General features: G+C 41.5%; 1 protein-coding gene across 2 annotated transcripts in view; it reads right to left on the minus strand.

Moving 5' to 3' along the window:
* SLIT3 (slit guidance ligand 3) overlaps positions 1–22,626 on the minus strand; it is an 815,836-nt gene that overhangs the window by 141,320 nt on the left and 651,890 nt on the right. For both annotated transcript variants that reach the window (XM_043985299.1, XM_043985300.1), the window contains 3 exons: positions 19,019–19,090; positions 12,701–12,772; positions 6,950–7,021 (listed from right to left, as the gene is read on the minus strand). In XM_043985299.1, coding sequence (XP_043841234.1) covers positions 6,950–7,021; positions 12,701–12,772; positions 19,019–19,090 — 216 coding nt within the window. The remainder of the gene's footprint in view (positions 1–6,949; positions 7,022–12,700; positions 12,773–19,018; positions 19,091–22,626) is intronic.

The raw sequence follows: 22,626 nt of genomic DNA on the forward strand, positions 1-22,626 counted from the left end.
ACCTTGATGAAATGAAAACCACAAGTGCATCCAAGATGTCCTGAACAGCAGGAGGACAGCCTTCCCCATCACACTGGTACTAGAAGGGCCCTGAGCAGAAGGAGGATGCCAAGCACAGTGAAGGCTCTTGAAAATTTCTTGTGAAATCTTAGGGAACAAGATAATTTCCAAAGTCCTGTTAGGAGGCTCCATGACTTGGATATTAAGAGATGAAATGCCTTTGCCTAACTGTTTAAATAGGCACTGACTCTCCCTCATTTCTCCCCCAGCACCCACTCAAGGTGGTTACTTTCTTTTTGATTGCTAGATACTTTTCAAAGTCACTCAGAGGTGAGTAAACCATTAAATAATCAATTACTGCATCTGTAGTGATTCCAGTTACGTCTGCTACCATGAGGACTTTCCACGGAGATAATACATAAGAGTAATGCCGCCATCAGCAGGTGGGCCAGGCATCTTTCCATAAGCAAAGATTACAGACAATGAATTTATCAGACATAAGAGAAATCTAGTCATCCTGTCTTGTTTTCACATATGAGAGATGTTTGGACCTGGAGGGCAGAGCCAGGAGCAAGAGAAAGAAGGTATAAGCAAGTAAGTTAAGGTTTGACTGAAGGAAAAACCTCTTAACAATTAGATAAGTTTATCAGAGTGAGATATCTCAGGGGAGGGGAGGGAGGATACCTCACAACGGGGGGTCTGAAAGCCAAAGTTGCATGACCACTTGCTGGGTGTGATGCAATGAGGGTTCTTTTCAGATGTGAATTAGACTAGATGGCTAATGGGGTCCTTTCCAACTTGGAAATTCCATGAGTTGGTATAAGGATAACCCTGTTCAGGATACCCAGGGACAAAAGCCAGAGCCACAAAACCACAAAGACTCTGGGGTAGTGTTCATACAGGGATGAGGGCCCAGAGTGCTATATTTAGGAATGAAAAGCATGATTAACAAACATCCAACTCACTATTGATTTTGTGGGGCTTAAGCCATGGGGGAAGCCTGGCTCCATGTATCTTTAACTGTGTTTTGCAGATTGGGTTGCAATGGGGTTCAAAGAGGAGTTGCCTATATCATCTGCTGGACTTGCAGAGAAAAGAGAAGCAGGAAGAAGTTGTTTTGCAAAATCTGCCTTGATTGGCACATTTCTTGGCAAATGCCAATACTCTTGAATGGTTTTGTCTGCCTTCCAAGAAAACTGAAGGACAGGTGGACTAGGTTGCCTTAATTCATTCCAGCCCTAAGACAGTGCAACATTAGCTTAAGGCCTCCTGGAATGACTGTAAAATACAATGTGGCCAACAGTCATGTGAAAAATTCCACCTCAAATTAATGCCCTCCCCACTTGAGTGAGTTTCCTATGTATGCCATGCAATCAATGAGAATTGAACGAATGCTATTTATTCCCCCCTGGAGCTGTTACAACAGTGCTAGCAGCTGCCTGTCAGTAGAGGAAATTACAGTCCCATTGACACCGTGACCGATTTTCCTGGTTTAATGATGAATTGAACTCTGAGAAGAGAGCCCTAGTCAGGCACCTGCTTCAAGGGCACTTGTGACCTGATCTCACTCATGATTTTCTGTGTATACAGCCATTAACACCACAGACTTCCTTACATAGCTTTGGGTTCAGGCAAATAAAAGTGTTAGTAATCAGTGATAATGATGGATAATGCAATCTGAATAAGATGAAACTCCTCAGTTACACCTCTCCATTTCATATATAGGGAAGGATCAGACATGGATTAACCCATGAAACTGGAAGCATATGCCTGGTAGGTCTTTTCCTATCTAAGGAAAGATGTCAGTCTAGTAGCCTTTTCCTGAGAGATAAAGATCTCACTGGTATGGAAGAGACCGTTATCACTATATTTCTTTTTTACCACTAAATGGAGAACCATACTCAATTCTGAGCACTTTATTTCAAGAGGGTAAAAAGCCTTCCAAGCAGTGATTCTCAAGTCTTTTGATCTCCAGCCCCATTTATATACTCTTAAAAATTATCAAGGATCCCAAAGAGCTTTTGGTTATGTGGGCTTATCTATTTGTATTTACCCTATTAGAAATTTAAATTTCTTCTTCTTATTATGGAAATAGTTTTGTCCTTGTGGACCTCATAAAGGGTCCCAGGGACTCCTAGGGATTTCCACACCATATCTTGAGAATTGAGGAAGGCAACTAGAATGGTGAGAAACCAACTCATTTGAACAATAGTTCGAGAAGCTGGTAATGAGAAAGCAAAAGGGAGAAATGATACCTGTCTTTAAATATCTAATGGGCTGTTATATAGAAAAGGGAAGACCAAAGAATGGAAATTACAAAGAATCACACCACTCCATTTAAAAAAGAAATACCTGGAGCTGTCCAACATTGGAACAGGCTGCCCCATGAGGAAGCGAGTCTCCCCATCACTGAAGGGAGGGGTTTAAAAAGAAGCCAGATAATCATCTGCCAAGGGAAGCTGTGGAAGGGGCTCTTAAATTCTACAGATGGTTGGACTAGCTCAAGAGTCCTTAGCCTTTTTTGTGTCATGGATCCCTTTGAGCAGTCTGGTAAAGCCTATAAATCCCTTCTCAGAATAATGTTTTTAAATGCACAAAATAAAATAATAAGATTGTAAAGGAAATAAATGACATTGAAATTAAAGATGTAAACTTTTCTTCCATTCAATTTCAAGTACCCCAAGAAATTTATCCACGGATTCTTTGAACAGATTGAACTTTTCAAGAACCACTCAACTCCATGATTCTGAGAATTCTGAGAAAGGACTTTAAAATTTGTCTTTAATGGAGAAACACAATGGAAATTGTCATTCTGTGAAGGACAGCAAGTCATGGTCCATCTTCAGGAGTACCAGGGCCCATCATACATCATGCATCTTTGGAAGATTCAACCAAACAACTAACATAAGCTATTCTACTTTAAGTGGGTGAAATGAGATCATATAAGAAAAGCACTCTGCACATTTTAATGCATTCTATAAGTGTCAGTAGATGTTGTGATTACATCATCATTATCGTCATAGTCATTGCCACCAGCAGCAGCAGCAGTGTTGGACAGTAGCCCAATCTAAGATGACAAAAAAAATCACCCTGAGAGGCTAGTCTTTGGTGATTCCTATGGAACTATTGAAATGGTCTAGAAAAGCAGAGAGGTTGGGACAAACACAATAGCACCAACTTTGCAATGACTAGCTTTTGTACATTTCTGCCCTGAGAGGTTTAGTCACAGTTAGCATTGCCCCACAGGCCACTGGGAAAGGTCTTAGAGCTGTCTTGTTCTGGCATAGTGAGAAAAAAAGCATCAACCCCACCAAAGGACTGCCCGTCAAAGAGGAGGAAATTTACCAGACTACCAGGGTATTCTAATCAAGAGTCTTCTTATCAGTGTGTCTCCAGTCTAACAAGGAGAAATCCAATCTAAAGCTTACTGAATGCTAAATTAGATCTAATCAGGACCTGCTTCTGAACTGTTCAACAGCAGGTCAAAAAAATAACAACATAAAACAAAAACCAGTGACTGCTATTGAGTGTTAAGAGTTTCTTCTTTTGGGAAAAAAGCAGAGAATTCAGGTTGTCACAAACCTTGGTCAGAATTTTAACTCTAGACTAAGCTATTCAATTTACATTTTCCAAATGTCAATATTAAGTACAAATGACCTAATGATGGGTGGAATGACCCTCAAATGTCTACCCCCCCTTAAAGTCAAATGATCCACAGCGATCTCCTTGTTATGCTCTTTTCTACATCATGATGGTCCCCTTTCCTCTCTAATCTTCACACTCCCACACATGCATGTTTAAAATCAACATTCACACCAACATGCAGGGCTACCTAGTCCCCAAATCTACCATGAGATAGGATAATACTGTCACTGTTCTTCTAAGGGATTGATAGCCATGGTTAACTAGCCTTATGTTAGTGGTTCTATCTTACAGCTAATTTTTTGCTACAAGCAAAACTCACCATCTGCCATTCACCCAACTTCACACAGAGCCCCTGCCTGTCATTCTAACAAACAGCTGTAAAGGCTCCATGGGGCTGAGCCCACAGCACGTTGAGGAGGAGGGGAGCAGCAAAGTAAAGATGAACAGGACTTGAACATTTTCTCTCTTCTTTTATTTCCTCCTCAGAAATAGATCTGACTATTGCCCTGACAGATGCGGCATCAAACCAGGCTATGAGGGAGCTTCATGGGAGTCCAATTTCTAACATAAAATTTTCTTGGGGCCATTCCTGGAACCCTCTATAGGTTTTCATGATCTGTGCCCTGGGGTGGAAGATGGACACAGCAAGAAACATTGTGGAAAGCAGAGGGGAAAGTTTCATATCCTCTTTCCCATGGAAGCTTTCAAATGACCAATCCCTTGAATTTTATTGTTCAATTCTCCTTCCTTTCCCTAGTCTTTCTCCTTGCCCTTCTCTTACCCCTCAAATCTAACTCCTAAAAAACATCCTTTAGGTCTTGGCTTAGATTTCTTGTTTGGAAATTTTCGTTATTTTTGATGTCAGCAACAATCCTTCAGTTAGCTTTCTTATCTATGCGTGGTCCAACTATTGGTTTCTGGGTCTGAGCTCACCACCACTTCACCTCTAGGAGAATCATGACTTTGTAGGTAGTAGATAAAACAAACTCAAAACCATATCCACTAAGGCATACACATTTTTGAACACTTCCTGCTTATGAAACCAGAATAGGTCTGTACCATAAGAGACCGCAGACAATGCAACCCTAATTTGATTGGCGACTGTATGGTAGTAATGTAACATCTGATACTTCATATTCTCATCTAAAAAAAGGCAGAGTAAGAGCAAACAAACCTCCTGAGGATGCTTTAAGGGAAAATAATGATCATGTGTGTTAGGTATGTGTGTTTATAGGTATACATCCCTATTCAGGGGGAAACTGACCTCCCCAGGGCTGGGACTGATCAGTGATTCTTAAATATGACTTTCTGTGTCTGTGTCTGTGTCTGTGTCTATGTGCATGTGTGTGTGTGTGTGTGTGTGTGTGTTATGTGTCACAACAAATATGGCAAACATTTATTAAATACCTACTATATGTAGAACATTTTGCTAAGACTAGATTAACATAGTCCTTTCCTTCAGGGAACTTAAATAGCGTAGAAGATGAGCCACCGATTTGGGATGTATGATATGATATGATATGACAAATCTACCAGTTATAAAACACATGTGAGATCTATGTGAGATCTGTGGGGATGGGGTTGTTACTGGCTGGGAGGACTTGGGGGAAGGGAGGCTTCTTTGAAGATGTGGCATTTGGACTGGGCTTTAAAGGATAGGTAGGAATACAACAGGCAAAGGGAAGGTTTTTAAGTGTTTCAGGCCTGAGCAAGAGTCTGAGCAAAAGCAGAGGCCTGAAAGCACAGTGAGCTGTCCAGCGTGACTAGAAAGTAGAGTATACAGAAGGGAGAAATTGTGAGGGAGCATGACATACTGCACAGAGATCTGGTCTGAGTTACGTCTGTTAAATATTGACTGTGCAACCTCAAGCAAATCACTTAAACTGTCCTGTGCATCTTTCTAAGATGACTGTAGAATGATTAGAGAGCTGCATTAGCTCATTCCTGCTTCTATTCCTGCCTTGGGCATTTACTAGTCATGTGAATTTGTACAGGTCACCCAATTAATGTCTGCCTCAGTTTCTTCACCTCTAAAATGGGAAAAATAATAGCACTTGACTCCAGGGGTTGTTGTGAAGAGAAAATGAAATAATATAGATAAAGCATTTTGTAAACCCTAAAGCACTATATAAATTATTATTATTAATTTCCTCACAAGGAGTTTTCCAAACCAATAAATCACAAGTCCAGTCAACCCACCCCCTCCAAAAAAAGAAATGTCTAGAAGGTTATGGTGGCATCAGGTTATAGAGACCCTCAAATACTAGGCAGACAAAAAGGAGTCTAAAGTTTATTCAATAAACAAAAGATTTTGAGCAGAGAAGTAACTTGTATAAGAATGTGTGTGTATGTGTGCATGATATGTAGTTTATGGTGCCATATAAGTGTTTCATATGTATAGTCATTCATAAATCAGGAGTCAGTCTGTATAGATGATAAAAATCTTAAAATACACCCAAATGCCAACTCTTCCCCCTGTCTCTCCACATTAACTAGCTGAAAATCCTGATTACTGTCTTCAAACATCATTAGCTCCAATGACCAAGATAAATGCAAATATACGATACTCAGTTGCAAATTCTACCCAGTGAATCTTCCCTTTGATACAGTGATTATTTCCTTCTCTAGTTATCTCTGACAGACTGATTCCCATCACCTAATGACCATTCCCCCAATGAATGGTTCTGCAGCCTCCCCACCTTTGTTCCCAAATACATCCGTCAAGGTAGCAACAGCTCTCAGAATAGTCTTGGTTTTCAATATGGGACGTTGTGACTGTTTTCTGATTCCATAATGTTACCCATCAAGACATTTCCCTGTTTAAGAGTAAGCATTTGGGGAAGCTAGGTGGCACAGTGGATAGAGAACCAGCCCTGGAGTCAGGAATACCTGAGTTCAAATCCAGTCTCAGACATTTAACACTTACTAGCTGTGTGACCCTGGGCAAGTCATTTAGCCCCAATTGCCTCACTTAAAAAAAAAGAGTAAGCATTTTAATTTTCGACCTTCAACCTGTATTCCTGGGGCTAATTGTGGTATTTGTAAATCAACTGAGGAGAATAAGGAGCAGGCTGGCTTTTGGGGGATTTTTTAGAAAGCCATCTGACCTTATCCCTTCACCTCCTGGTTGTCTGGTACCCTCTCAAGAAAATTACTAATGCTAGGGAGGGAGAGGTAGGCAAATCAGCACCTTTGTTCTTTCAGGTACAAGTCTAAAGGCCAAGACTTCTATTCTAAAATTAAAGTCTGGGCCTGTCAACTGCCTTGTTCCTAGAGTAACAACCAGGTGAGAGGTGATACTCACAGCAACTGCAGGGATACCAGTCCATCGAATAGGCCCTTGGCAATCTCGGTGATCTTGTTTCCATAGAGAACTCTGAGGGAGAGAGGGAGAGACCATCAGTCACCACCGCCTTTATGGTTCTCTTCCACCCACCCTCTGGGATGACTGCTTTGATTGAACTTGCAATCCATGCCTGCCTTCTGAGGGCATTCTATTTCTTCACTGATCTGAATTTGCTCCAGCAGGACATATGGCTTTCACAGAGATGCTAGGATTCACAGCCAAGAATCTCGTGTCAAAATGAGTCTGTAACACAGGAGCTGTCCATTAGCCAAATATCCTTTCTTCTTTCTCTCTACTTTGTATATCCTTCCTACCTCCCACTATCCTAGGTAACCTGTAATCCAATCTAATGAATCTAATAAGCATTTATTAAGCTCCAACAATGTGCCAGGCAACTATACTAAGCATTGGGGTTACAATTAATAAAAATAATAATAATAAAAGACAGTCCCTGCCCTCAATGAGTTTACAATCTAAAAGCAGGAGACAATATACAAAAATAGGTAGGAAAGGGTGGGGTGAAACAGGACACTAGAGAGTACCCAGTACAGGGGCATTTTGTTCCATGGAGATGAAACCAGGTAGGGCAGCAGATGCAAAGTGGAGTGGTTTGAGGGTCCAGCTTCTGCTTTTATAAAGGAATGCACTGGGAAGAGTTTGGTACTCTACTCCCCAGCCCTCCAAACAGAGGGGAGAGGAGGCTGAGGGAGATAAGAGTCAATCAAGGCTTGAGTTGGACAGGATGGTGGTGAGTTTAGTAGTAATGAGCTTATCCTGGGAGGGAATCTTATTCCATGGAGTTGAAACCAGGCAGGGCAGCAGATAAGAAGACAGAGGAGGATGCTTCAGGCTGTTCATACATCATAGGGTCATAGGCCCCCACCTCTGCACATTTCTGCTCTTCCTCCACAGGAAAAATTAGGATTTTTCGGTGAATGTTCCTAAGTTTCTTTGGGTTAGCCACACTGGACTCACGATGAATTGCTTGGAGCCTTAATCTTTTATGTCTTTTACATCTTCATTGGATATTGGTTTGGTTTCTTTTTGGTTTTGGTTTTGGTATGTTTGTTTGTTTGTTTTGTTTTTGGCAGGGCAATGAGGGTTAAGTGACTTGCCCAGGGTCACACAGCTAGTCAAGTGTCAAATGTCTGAAGCTGTATTTGAACTCAGGTCCTCCTGAATCCAGGGCCGGTGCTTTATCCACTGCGCCACCTAGCTGCCCCTATCTTCATTGGATATTAAATATGTTGAACATAACCTAAAGAAAGCTACTTTTAAAGATCCTGTTACCTTCCAGGAATTCCTGGAACAAACCCATTCATTTATATTCACATACCAGAATGGCTTCTGGGAAGAGAGGGCACATATGCTCTCCCTGCAACCCCACTGGGAAGCAGGGGAGGTTTACCTTAGGACATCTCCAGTCCACTTGTCCTGTGCCTAGCCAGTGTTCTCATCTGTAAAATGAGGGCCTTAGACTATCTGATCTTCAAGTTCCCATCTAGGTCTAAATCTTATATTCTTATAAATTGCTCTTTCTTTGTGCTCACTTGTGTTCTTGTTTTCTCTCTCTCTCTCTCTCTCTCTCTCTCTCTCTCTCTCTCTCTCTCTCTCTCTCTCTCTCTCTCCCCACCCCTTCAAAACCTGCTCCAAGAAAAGGGGCTGATAAATTCATTAACGTTAAGATAGAAATGGCTGGCAATAGTTTAATGTCCTTCTTACCTTTTCTGGTGAACTTTGCATTATTTTTTCAGATGAAAATTTCTTTCACCAAGAAACGGACATATTTAACAGTAAGACATCAACCAGTAAGCAGGAAGATATTTGTTGAAGGTTAGGGGTCCTTGAAATCACACCAAATGGCTATCTACTCTGACTATGCTTTAGGTGGACCTTATAATTTGGGATCCAGCGATTCCTCTCCCCATTTTAGTATTCAATGTTTAATAGCCCCAGATGACATTGGAGTAATTTAAAATATTTATGATGAAATAATCTGAAATACCAATATGGCAAATTAAATTGTTTTGTACTCATCTACTAATAAATTCACTTCAATTCACAAAATCTTCTAACATCTTTTCCGTATCTCCTATGTTTCCATTAGGACTCTTTGTCCATTCATGCTTTCCTCTTACACGGTTGCATTAACTATGTTCTCCATTCTTTTAGATCTGCTTTTCTCCCTTGTTGCATTATTAAAGATCTTTCATATTTTTTTATATTCCTCATATGTGTTGACTTTAATTGCATTTTATAATTCCATTATGTTAATGTGCCATAATTTATTCAATCATTACTTTATTTTTTGGGGGGTGTATTTAAGTTGTTTTCACTTAAAAAATTATAAAAAGTGCTACTCTGAAATTTCCCTATTAGATTGCTGTTTGTTTTTTATAACCCCTTTAGGGTATGGTCCCAACAAATGCTATTTTTGGATTGGTGTCCTTTCTTAAGAGTAGAATCATGACCTTCTGAATGAAGGGCACAACGATATTCATTTAATAGTCTGCTTTCCCATACCTATGCTCACCTCCACCTGAGAACTCCTCAGTTCTTTGGCTACTGACCCTATACCCAGGAAGATGCCTTCTGGAAACTCTCTCCAGGCAGACCCAGATCTCCATAGGAAAACCCTCCAAACCTAAGGGCAGGACATAATTGCCAGGTGAGGGATGGGAAAGATTACCCATGGTTCCTCTATGACAATTCATTCTCTCTGAGTCCAAGGACCTTCCTTTTTCCTTGTCCGGCCCCCCCTGCTCTTAGGACACCTTGCCAGCACAATAAAGGGAACAGAGCTAACTGAGATGATTCACAGTCTCACAGGATATAAAGCTTGACAGGAACCTTAGAGATTATCTGGTCCATCTTTCTTGTTTTACAGATGTGGAAACTGAGGCCCAGAGAAGTAAGTTGGTGTACTTGCTGAAGGTCACACACATAATAAGGGGCAGAGTCAGGATCTGAAGCTAGGTCATCTGGCTCCAAGGGCAAAAGCTCTTTCCAGAGGTACCATGTTGCCCATCTTCTACTCTCTACTCCGGTTCCCATCTCCATTCCCCACAGGCTCCTCTTCAAAGAGAATCCGATCATAACATCCAATTCCCAAGGAGATTGTGACTCTCATTAGTCCTCTTTGAGCAAAGGGGAGAAACTGGTAAATGGAAATGATAAAACAAAACAGCCCATTTCCTGATGCTACCAGAAGCAAGGACTAAGCATTTCCATGCTTTTTGCTCAGCCTGTGGGTGTGTTTCATTAATGTTTCAACAAATTAATGACTAAATAAAAGTCAGCATGATGGCTCAGGCACACATTTGTAATTCATATTAATGTTCCGCTGCTCACCGTGCCAAATGAACTAATGTCACTGTCTGCCCACTATTTCATGGCTGATGTCAAAGCTTCCCGGATAGCAATCGAGTGCTGCTTGGGGAGGAGAGGAGAGGGGTGTGCCATTAGTCTCTGTGCTCACAGTCTCCTCTCACTCCTTTGGCTTTGAGCAGAGGTAAACGTGTTTATTAGAAGGAGGGCTCTCCTGCTCTCCAAGCCTGGCTGGACAAAACCCACAGCACCATGAAGCACATTGAAAGCTTGACTTGCTGTGTGTATACTGCCTGAATATCATGTGTCTGAGATTGGACCACTCTGCCCTGAATGTGGAAGGCCCTTCTTGGCCTTCTGGTCAAGGAAGTTATAGAATCAGGTACTGCCTCTAACCTCTAAGAGTCTCTTCTGTGCTTAAGATTCTGTGAATCAGGGCAGCTAGGTGGCACAGTGGATAGAGCACCAGGCCTGGATTCAGGAGGACCTGAATTCAAATCCAGCCTCAGACACTTAACACTTACTAGCTGTGTGACCCTGGGCAAGTCACTTAACCCCCATTGCCCCACAAAATGGGGGAAAAAAAGATTCTGTGAATCACAGTATTATAGGACAGAGCTGGAAGTGACCTCTGACACAGTGAAAAGCCTGTGGGCTCTGATATTCATCTAGAAAACCAAGGGATTAATCTAGATTACCTCTGAAGATCTTTCCAGCTCTAGATCTTTGAAGTCCAATTGCTTTATTTTATAGTTATGGAAACAGAGGCCCTGAGAGGTTAAATGATTTAGCCAACGTCACACCAATTTTAAGTAACAGAGATGGGATCTGAACCTCGTCTTCTGACTCCAAGTCCAATGTTATTGTCACTACATTATTTTATCTGCAGCCCAAAGGTGTCTGCAGGAGCCCTAGACCAATGAGCATGGAGTGGGCATCTAAACACAGTGTCTAACTGCACCTAATGTCCTACTGGTGGAGGAGCCAGATTAGGAAATAGCTTTCCGTCTAACCTGGCATCCTGGTGGGGCGTAGCAGACAGGTCACGTCACATTAACTGTCCCTAGACTGTTTCTGGATCCTGCCAGAGGAATGTGAAATAGAGAGAGCATAGAAGTAACTTGGCAGCTGGCAGACCTCTCTCCTTTTCCTTGTGATCCTTAATACAATAAACAGATACTAATCTCACACACAATCCTGTCTCTGATATCCCAGACAGATGTTTCATCTGATAAACCAAAACTAATTTACTCGAGAAGCAGCAGGCAGCAGCTGAATCAGAGGCCTCCCTGATCCTCTTCTAAGCCTATTCCCAATGGACTGGGGTCTTGGTGGAAAAAAAAAAATCTGTAATTTGTTAACTATTCGCTCAACTAATAGCAAGGCCAAAGCTTTACATTAAGTGAGGGCAAGCCTAATTCACGAGGGTTCGCATCTCATCACCTAAAATGGAGTATGGAAGCCATCAGAGATGAAAAATGATGACAAGAAGACCTCTGAAGGGGCAGCTAGGTGGCGCAGTGGATAAAGTACTGGCCCTGGATTCAGGAGGACCTGAGTTCAAATCCAGCCTCAGACCCTTGACATTTACTAGCTGTGTGACCCTGGGCAAGTCACTTAACCCTCATTGCCCATCCCCCCCCCCCCAAAAGGCCTCTGATATCTGTGTACTGCTCTCTACCTGGAAGCACTTTCAAGTATATTATCTCATTTGATCTTTATAATCCAGTGGTGTTTCCATTCTGTCATGTTGTCGCCAGAAGCTCTTGGTGGGCATGTCTTACCCACTGGCATATATGGTAATTCCAAAAATGGAGAAACACATGCACTCATGCATACACATACACATATAATACACACACACACACACACACACACACACACGAAAATGATATTATTTTAAAAACCTCCACATTTCCCCTTGCAGTTAGTTCCTGAGAGAGTGCCTTGAACTAAAGGATAATAACTGAACAACCTTTTATATAGGTACACCTCCACTTCTGAATTAATGGGAAAAAAGAGCAGGCTCAGTAGTGAACATGGAGTCCAGTCGTCTCCATACATTTTCTACCAGAGGCAGCAATTTTGCAGGTCATGAAAATGGGAGGCGGGGAGAGAGTGGATGTTAGAGTAGGAGATATATTAGAATTAGAAGCAAATAGCTAGAAAATCTGCAGGGCATTTAATCAATAAAAAGAATGCATTTGGGTTGTACAAATATTCTGCAGGATCAATTCCCACCCACCCCCCCCAAGAAATATTTGTTTCTTTACAAAGTTGCCATGAGTGCGTTGGGGAACATAAAAGCCATGATAAACACCTTCTGAAAAATATGGAAACATCCCTTTCCCATTTCTCATTGCAACTGTATTCTCCACTTACAGCGAGGTGAGGGATTTTAAGCCCTGGAAAGCATCCGGTGCGATGTCTGAGATCTGATTCTTGCTGATGTCTCTGAAAAACATTGATGGGGTGAAATAAGAACTTAGGTCATAAAATCACAGAATCATTTATAAAATAGTAAAGTCATTCGGTATCTGAGACTAGCAGAACCCGTAGAGCTCTCATTTAGTGCCCACCCCCCAGCTCTCTTTGTACTGCTGGGAAAACTTAAGCATTCATGACAGAGCAGGGCCTAGAACCCAGATTTCTGGATTTCTAGCCCAGAACTCCTTATTATTCATTCCACAGCCACATTTATCACAAAATGATTTTCCTGGTGATCTCCCCTTCTCCTCCCATTATTCCCAAACCTTCCAGCTGTTTTTCTTCTCAGAGCTGAATAACGCCTTGAGCAGCAAGGTGGAATCTCTGGGCCATGGAAGGTAGGCAAATAAAACATGTTTTTAGCAAAAAACATGCATGCACCTGAAAGAAGCAGCAATTCTGTTTTTTTGGTGAGGCAATTGGGGTTAAGTGATTTGCCCAGGGTCACACAGCTAGTAAGTGTTAAGTGTCCGAGGCCAGATTTGAACTCAGGTACTCCTGACTCCGGGGCCAGTGCTCTATCTACTGTGCCACCTAGCTGCCCCAGGAGCAGCAATTCTGAAATGAGGTTTGTAACTGTTGTGGCTTTTTATTTTTTAAGCTGCAGAACCTCTCCAACATTTTGAAAAACAAAAGGAAAAACCAAACAGCTAAGACAATTGAGTCCCTCTCTTCCTGGGTGACAAGAACATAGCAGAGATGATGTACTTTAGAAACTTACTAACACTTGTCCTTCTTATTGGTACCAGGTCCTGGCAGAGAGTTTATTCTGCTTTACTGGATAGGCATGGACTTGGGCCAGAGTTGTACATCATAAAAGGGAACTTCTGGGGGTAGATGCCCCTTCTCTTGACACAGACTGGAAACTCATTATTAACTTTCAATTTTGGGGATTTGGTTCCATCATCAAGAAGCTAAATGACCAGCTACATAGCTAGTGTGGATCAATAGCAGCACTTAAATCTTTCTGATTCCAAATCCAGTCTTCTACCCACAATCCCATGCTGTTTCCTGTTTAGCACAGTGCATGGCTAAATGTTTGTTGCCTTGCTTGACTTTCTCATAAAACATCAGAGCTAGAAAGGTAAACCTAGAGATCATCTAGCCCAACCCCTCTCATTTGGCAAAAAACCCCCAACAACACCAAGACGCAGAGATGTCAAGTAATTTGCTCCAAATCACATAGCAAATTCCTTGGGTTTAGATCTCTAGGTCACATGACTACCAATCTAATGTCCATTCTTCCCTCACATAAAGGTACCAAGCTCAATGAGATTTTTCATATTAGAACAGGATTCTATCACCTCTAACCTTGATTATTGACAATGGTCTTCTAAGTCATTTCTCTTCCTCAGATCTCTCCGTGAACTAGTCCATTCAATACCCCAAACCAGTGTATCCAATACTCTAATGCCAAATTTCCTTGGTTATGTCACTGCACTCCTCTATCAACTCCCATAGCTCCCTATTGGCTCTTTACAACCTGTCCCCAGTTTATCTATCCAGCCTCACTGGACATTACTCCCCATCCCACACTCTGCAATTGAGCCCAACTGGCCTTCTTTCTTCCCCTCATACATAACTCTCCTATCTCCCATCTCTGTTTTAGCACTGGCCATCTCCCCCAACTCTGACCATCCCCACCTCTTCCTAACCACCCCCTACCCTGTGTGAAACTTCTTCTCATCTCTATGTCACTGAATTGCTGTCTTCTTCAAGATACAGCTCAAGCATTACTGTCTACACAACAATAGTGACCCTCCCAATTGCTAGTACCCTCCTTTCCAAACTACCTTGTGTTCATCTTGTATTTATATTTATTCTGTACATACATATATAGATATAGATATATAATTTCCCCCATTAGAAAGCAAGCTTTTTAGGGGCAGCTAGATGGTGCAGTGGATAGAGCACCAGCCCTGGATTCAGGAGGACCTGAGTTCAAATCCGACCTCAGACACTTAACACTTACTCGCTGTGTGATCCTGGGCAAGTCACTTAACCCCAATTGCCTCACAAAAAAAAAAAAGAAAGAAAGAAAGAAAGAAAGAAAGCTTTTTGAGAGTAGGCATTGTTTCATTCTTTGCCTTTATATCAACCCCAATGCTTGTAAGTGTAACCTTAACACAAAGCTTGGCACATATTAGGTGTTTAATAAATGCTTTATGATGGATTAATTCCAGTTATGTCCATGAGCATCAGTTTCAGGTTTTGCAAGTGACTCTTCACTAAAGGAGAGTTTTCATTTCTAGGAGTTACTTGTATTGAGAAGTGGTCGTGGGACTGGGCTGCTAGGTAGAGACATGCAATATTTACAATAATGCTTTAACACCTCTTTTCTTTAAAAGAAAGAAAATCAATTTTCTTTGCTTGGGTGTGAATTGGGAAAGAAGATAGTTAGGACCTCCAAGGATCAGAAAGATGGAGAGGGAAACACAGTGAAGAAACAGCATCCTGAAAATAGTTTCTTCAAATGGGAATGACTAAAGCTCTTTGGTTCTCTTAAACAAGTACAGCTGGAGCCTGGGGATGGAGTCCCATTGGGCATGTTTTCCTTTCCTTTAAAAAAAACCATGAATAGTACAGAACAACCACTTTTCCATCCTCCTCCTTGGGAGTCTCTAATTGGAAAGATACTGCACAGGTTCAAGCTTCTTAGCTACAGCTGTTCAGCTTATCCCTTTAGCCAGTGAGATCCTCAGTAACAAATCCACAGATTGTATTTGAAAACTCACCAGCTTAAATTGAGATTTTCTTCAGCTCCTTCTTTTCATAGAAGGGTCTTAGGAAGTGAATGCACCAGGATTATCCTAGCCCTTCCTCTCTGAAGCATTAGCCTTTGGTGTGGTGGACTAGCAAGTCATTATGGACAAAAGTTCACTTTTGTTCACAGTAGCTGTGTTTCCACTGGATTGCCAAAACACAGTGGATTCCCTGTGGTCTAATGTCTTTAGTTAGGATGGGCTGACCTTGCATGGTCACCAGGCCTCTAGGATGCAAATATGCACTCCATAACCAGTACAGAAACTTGTTTCTGTCCTATGATACAAGTTCATATCAGACACAAACATTCAGTTAGCTCCTCTGGATAGTAGGAAGTTCCAGGGGCATGGATACATGATTTGAAGTAGTGATCAAAAGTAAGACTAGGAAAAGCAAGAATTTCAGGGTTATCAAATCACAGAATTTTAGAGCTAGAAGGGACCTTAGAGGTAATTTAGTCTAACTCCCTAACTTCTATTCCATTCCCAATCTGGCCAGCATTTATAGAGTGTCAATAATGTGCCAGGTACCAGGTTGAGAGCTGGGGGGTACAAAGACAAGAACAAAACAATCTATGACCTCAAGAAAATTACATTCTATTGAATGTATAGATAAGAATATTGAAATCCAGAAGGATGGAATCATTTGCTCACGAGTTCCCTAGGTTCTCTCATGTTTTCCTATATCAAGGATGATCTGGCCATATTGATAGACTTGGACTTTCTCCCGTACCGAATGGGACACCAACACTGCCTTCTACTCTTCCCATGGCTTGGGCTTCTATTCCATGCACCTTTCCTCAGAGAAGTTTAACCTCGTTAGATTTGCCCCTGGAGTAGTAAGCAATATTTTATTTATTAAAAGGAATTCTTCTCAAGGACAAGGAACATAGTGCCTCAGTTATAGATTAGGTGCTCATGTTTTTCCAAATAATATACTGAAGAGTACTCATTAGGCAAGTGCAATAATCCCCAGCTAGGATTTCCTCTTTAGTCTACTCTACCATCAAGGTATTTGGTGGGGGGGGCAGGGAATACGGATGAGAGATACCACGCTCAGCACGAACTCACTTATATTAGGAGTCAGGAAGATCTGAGTTCAATTCTAGCCTGAGATATTTACTATCTCTGTGACCCTGGGTAGGTCACTTAACCTTTGTTTGCCTCAGTTTCCTCAATTGCAAAATGGGGATAATAATAGCACCTACCCCCCAGGATTACTGTGAGGATCAAATGAGATATTTGCAAAGTGCCTATCATAATGCCTGACACACAGTAAGTACTATGTAAATGCTAGCTATTATCTGAAGACAAAACTTAATGCTATTCCACTAGTTGTGTTTAATTATAGGAGAAATCAGATGGCAGACACTTAACCTCTTTAGTGATGAGTCCTTCCTATTCAGAAGAGATAAATAGATCTTCCTTGAGTATAAGGACAAAACATGATTCAGTTCACAGGCATTTCTACCTGCTTGTTCTCAGTCCCCAGAGAAACAAAAGGAGTGAAATGAATGAAAATATCATCTAGATGAGCTCACTGGGCAAGCAAGCTGAATTACATGTAAATGCATTGCTTGGTGGTGCTCATTGAGCTCTTCTGCACACAGAGGGTGCTTTAAATACATGTTGCCTTACCATTCATCCTGGTCTCCCTCTTAATGTGGAGCCAATAGGATTTTCTATTTCCTTTCTGAGTCTTGAAGTGGGCAGTGGGCTTTGCCTGCATGGTCATCAGGCTCCCAGAATGCAAGGTTATGCGCCATCATCAGCATGGGACTTTACTGTTTCAGCCATTAAAGTCCCTGACAGCAAGCTAGTACTTCAACCTCATTGTTCAATATTATGTCTGAGGTGGTAGAGACAGGAGCAGCAGAAGTTTAGCTAGGAGGGATGATGGTGATGTTGGCAAAGATGAATGAATGGATATTGGAAAATTATTAATAATAGCTGACATTTAGATAGCACTTTAAAGTTGGCAAAGTTATTTATACATATTATCCCCATGAGATCCAACCTCATGAGATAACTGTTACAGGAATTATTCTTCCATTTTGATGGATGAGCAAACTGAGGCTCAGAGAGTTTTATGTGACTAGACATGCAAGTAATACCTAGAGCAGTGATAAAATTGAGTCATGACAATTGTAACAATAATAATGACATTTCTCTAGCACTTTGAGGACTTAAAGGATTCTGCTAGTTCATATACACATATGTATTATATATGTATGTATAGATATATGTGTATGTGTATGTATATCTATATATATGTATGTGTATATATACATACATATATATAAATATCTATATCTATATATTTGTTGTTGAGTCATTTTAATTGTGTGCAACTCTGTAATCCCCTTTGCAGTTTTCTTGGCAAAGATACTGGAGTAGTTTGCCATTTCCTTTTCCAGGAATATTTTACAGATGAAGAAACTGAGTTAAACAGTGTCACATAGCTAATAAGTGTCTGAGAGGCAGCAGCTAGGTGGCACTGTAGGTAAAGTACCAGCCCTGGATTCAGGAGGACCTGAGTTCAAATCTGACCTCAGACACTTGACACTTACTAGCTGTGTGACCCTGGGCAAGTCACTTAACCCTCACTGCCCTGCAAAAAAAAAAAAAAAGATTTATAAGGTATCTGAGGCTAGATTAGAATTCACAAAAAGGAGTCTTCCTGACTCCAGGCCTGGCAGCCTATTCACTGTACCACCTAGCTGTATCTGTCTGTCTGTCTCTTTTTCTCCCCCCAACATATACACATATGTGTGTATATAAATAAAACTGTATCCTATGCAAAACACTTTGTATATACATTATATCATCTTGCTATGTATGATACTGGTAATAACCTCATGAGGTGGGTCCTTTAGACATTATTATACTTCCTTTTGCAGATAAAGAAATTGAGGTTTAGGGATATTGAGACTTGTCTCTGGTCACACAGATACTGAATGTCAGAGGTAGGAATTCAAACCAGGGTTTCTTCTGATCATGCATGCCATGGTCCACCGTGCCACATTGTCTAAGGAAATAGTCGCTCTGTAGTGGTGTCTGTGATGAAGATATGGGTGTCTCTAAAGGTCTAACTCTGGGCCTGAATAAACAAATCCAAGTGGCTAGCATATGTTAACATCTGGATAACGTGGGCCACGATATCCCTTCCCCCTTTCCCTGACACACACTTTATGTTTTCCAAATAATCTAAGTCTAATGAGACAAGTTTTCAGGTTCCATACTCAATATGTCCAGTCCAAAGGTTTTCACAGTCAGCATTCCTCCCCTCAGCACAAAACATCCCCCCCAGGCAGATCCCAGTCTCTGCAACACACATCATCACCAAGTATGCTATCTCCTAAGGCAGAAAATGGCAGTAGACAACAGAGTGGTGCGGATTCTCCCCCCTCTCCCTACCCCATCCACCCAAGTGCCAGGTACAGAAACTTACATCCTCTTTAGCTTCTTATACTGGGTGAAGGCTCCTGCAGGGATGGCTTTGATGGAGTTCTGTTCTAGGCGTCTGAAAAAAGAGACCAAAGCCAGGCATTCAGTCAATCAATCAACAAACAAGTGTATTGAACACTTATTATAAGCAGATAATTTAGGGGATACAGATGGAATCCCTGATCTCAAGGAGTTTATAATCTAGTTGAGGAGAGGAAATTAATACATGTGAGAAAATTACAGAACTGAATAAGACAGTATGGAATTCAGGGCTAACTTGCATAGCCCACATGAGAATTGTGTGGCTCACACTATAATCACATGGTTCTGTGAAGGGGCAGGTCAACAAGCACTGGAGCGATGAGATAAGCAAAGCTTTCATCAGCAAAGAGGCAGGTAACAGGTAGACCTTGAAGGATGGGTAACATAAGAAGAGTTGGTAGAGAAAGAAAGAGTATTCTAGGTAGGAAAACGCTGTCTTTTAAACATGCGTGCAAATATTTACTACACACATGATAAGAAAATCTCTCCCTCATCTCGACCTATGATTTCAATGTCATAGGAAACTCCCTACACTGATATAGCTCCTAACCTTTCTACCATCTCTCATCAATTTATAGTCTTAAAGAATTGCCCAGTCCAACCATTCTGGAGAGCAATTTGGAATTATGCCCAAAGGGAGATAAAGCTGTGCATACCCTTTGACCCAGCAATTCCACTTTTAGGTCTTTTTCCCAAAGAAATCATGGAAGGGGGAAAGGGACCCACATGTACAAAAATATTTATAGCTGCTCTTTACGTGGTGGCAAAGAATTGGAAGTTGAGGGGGTGCCCATCAATTGGGGAATGGCTGAACAAGTTGTGGTATATGAATACAATGGAATACTATTGTGCTGTAAGAAATGATGAGCAGGAGGAGTTCAGAGAAACCTGGAGGGACTTACGTGAGCTGATGATGAGTGAGATGAGCAGAACCAGAAGAACATTGTACACAGTATCATCAACATTGAGTGTTGACCTACTGTGATGTACTATATTCTTCTCACCAATGCAATGGTACAGAAGAGTTCCAGGGAACTCATGATAGAAAAGGATCTCCAAATCCAAGAAAAAAAAAAAGAACTGTGGAGTATAGATGCTGATCGAACCATACTATTTCTTTTGTTTTGGGTGCTGTTGTTTTTTTTTTCTATTTTGAGGTATTGCATCACTGCTCTGATTTTTTCTCTTGTAACAGGATTAATGCAGAAATAGGATTAATGTTATTATGTGTATATATATGTGTGTATATATCTATCTATCTATATGTATATGTATATAGTTATATAGATATAACCTATATCAGATTACCTGCTGTCTAGGGGAGTGGGGAGGGAGGGGAGGGAGGGAGAAAAATCTGAAATTGTAAAGCTTGTATAAACAAAAGTTGAGAACTATCTTTACATGTAACGGAAAAAATAAAATACCTTATACATTAAAAAAAAAAAAGAATTGCCCAGGACACTGACAATTGAAACAATTTGCCCAGGGTCACATAGACAGTATATGTGTCAAGGCAGTATTTGAACTCAGGTTTTCCTGCCTCAACTGCAAGGTCTTTAGTCAGTATGCTGAGCTGCTATTTAAAAAAAATAATAATGAAGTTATCTGAGATGAGTTTTTCTTTGAAAAATAAACTGAAAGGGGGGAGGAGGAGAAGAAAAGCTTCTTTAGAAAGTTGACTTTGTTTCTTATTCAGCAATGACACCACCTCACAGTAAAGAAGTTTCCTTCAACAAGCTCCTTGAAAATCCAACAATTAATTGTCTCATTGCTCTTGACATTGAATGAATGAGTTGAATTGCCTGGGTCTACCTTGTTGATTCAACTGTCTATGAGGGGCAGTGCATTGTCAGGGAGAATATCTGTCCTGATTCACATAGGAGTGGTCCAGGAGTTTTGGCTGGGTCTTCCTGATAACTTCCATGATCCTTTTAGTTCTGGGCCTAAGGAAGTCTAACTTTGGGATCTCTCTCTTCCAGGAGGCACTGGGGTTTAATTCTAGCAAATAACTGCAATATCTGTCTTGTACCAATACAGATTTCCAGAGAAGCCCAACACACCAAGAAAAGGAATAAAAAGGAGAGACTTAGGACATGACTCCTTACTAATAAACCACCATGCTATTCTGCTAAAAAAAATCAGCTAAACTGATGACTCTGATGTAGGCAAAGTCACTGATTGGTTGACAGATTTTGTTCTTGGCATTTGTTGAGACACAACCTAAAAATCTTCTAAGCTTTCTGCCTCATTATCTGATTCCCCCCCCCAATTTCCTGTGCTGATTTTGAGGATTAGATCACTTTCTACCCAGGGCTCCTAGAACTTGCTGCCTTGGCCTCTGTCTGTAGAACAGCCATCTAAGGTAGAGGTCAAAGTCACACTTTCTTTGCCATCACTGAACCAGCTCAATCTAGGAAGTGCCAGAAACCCTGGAGATCCAAGAGCTATAGCTCACTCAGATGGGAAGGGGCTGTGAAGAGAAAAGCAAATTTCCCCATTTCCTCCATCCTGCCATATCTTAAAGGCCTTTGCATCACCAAAAGCTGGCACAGTGGGAAGACAGCTAGGAGAGCTAGGGAGGGAGCCGGCTTCCATTAGGGTTGATGGATGATGCTCTGGCCCAGACTAAGCACTGAGGATCCCATCCTAATCAATCTCACGTCTCATGAAGGTGCAAATCTTTTCATCACCTCCTCATTTGGAGATTGTGTTCCCTAAACTCTCAGCATGGGGGTGGAGGAGGGAGGAAACACAAAATACTGAGGAGGGGAGCAGAGGAGGATCACACTTCCCCAGTCTGCATATCACCATCTCCCATTCCTGGCAGTGATGAGACCATTTGTCTCAAAGAGTAATCCCCACGGCGGAGTGGGGGAGACAGTTGTATTAATTTGTGCCTCAGCTATCTCGTCTTCATTGGGGGAAGAAAATATTTGTTACTCGGCCTGCTAATGGAGCAGTTTGCCAGCAATTTTCCCATTTCAAACAACATCTCAGTCGCTAATGCGTAATAGTTTGTCAGGCCTACCCATAACACAGACAAATCACTCTCAAGGCAAAAGAAAGGGGGAGAAAAAAAGGGAAAAAAGGGAGGGCAGCCGGAGGAACATCAGTACTGATCATTCTTGGCTGTCGGATGAATAGAGTCTACAAATGAGAACGCCACGGTCTATTAACAGTGCCTTTGTGCTTTACTTGAGGGGTGTCAGAAAGTGTCCTTTGTGGTACCTGTGGCCTCAGACTGACTGGATGCATGAGGTGAAGGTGGAAGTTAGGTCTACCCAGAGCAGGCAGAAGGAGCTTGCCTTGGGGTGGGGGTGGGGGGGGTAACTGGGTCATATGGAGAGACACAGCAAGGGCAGTAAATAGACAACACCTACAGAAAATGCCAGAAAGAGTGAGATGACTTTGCAGATGCAGTTCTCTAAGGATTGTGTCATACCTTTCTTTCTAGGGGAATTTGGTCGGGCTTGCCCAGCCAGTGCTGTTGTACAGTCATTCAGCTGTGTCTGACTGTTCATGACCTCTTGGATCATACTGTCCATAGGGTTTTCTTGGCAAAGATACCAG

The sequence above is a fragment of the Dromiciops gliroides genome, chromosome 2 (genome assembly GCF_019393635.1).
Source record: "Dromiciops gliroides isolate mDroGli1 chromosome 2, mDroGli1.pri, whole genome shotgun sequence".
In the NCBI taxonomy this organism is placed as follows: domain Eukaryota; kingdom Metazoa; phylum Chordata; class Mammalia; order Microbiotheria; family Microbiotheriidae; genus Dromiciops; species Dromiciops gliroides.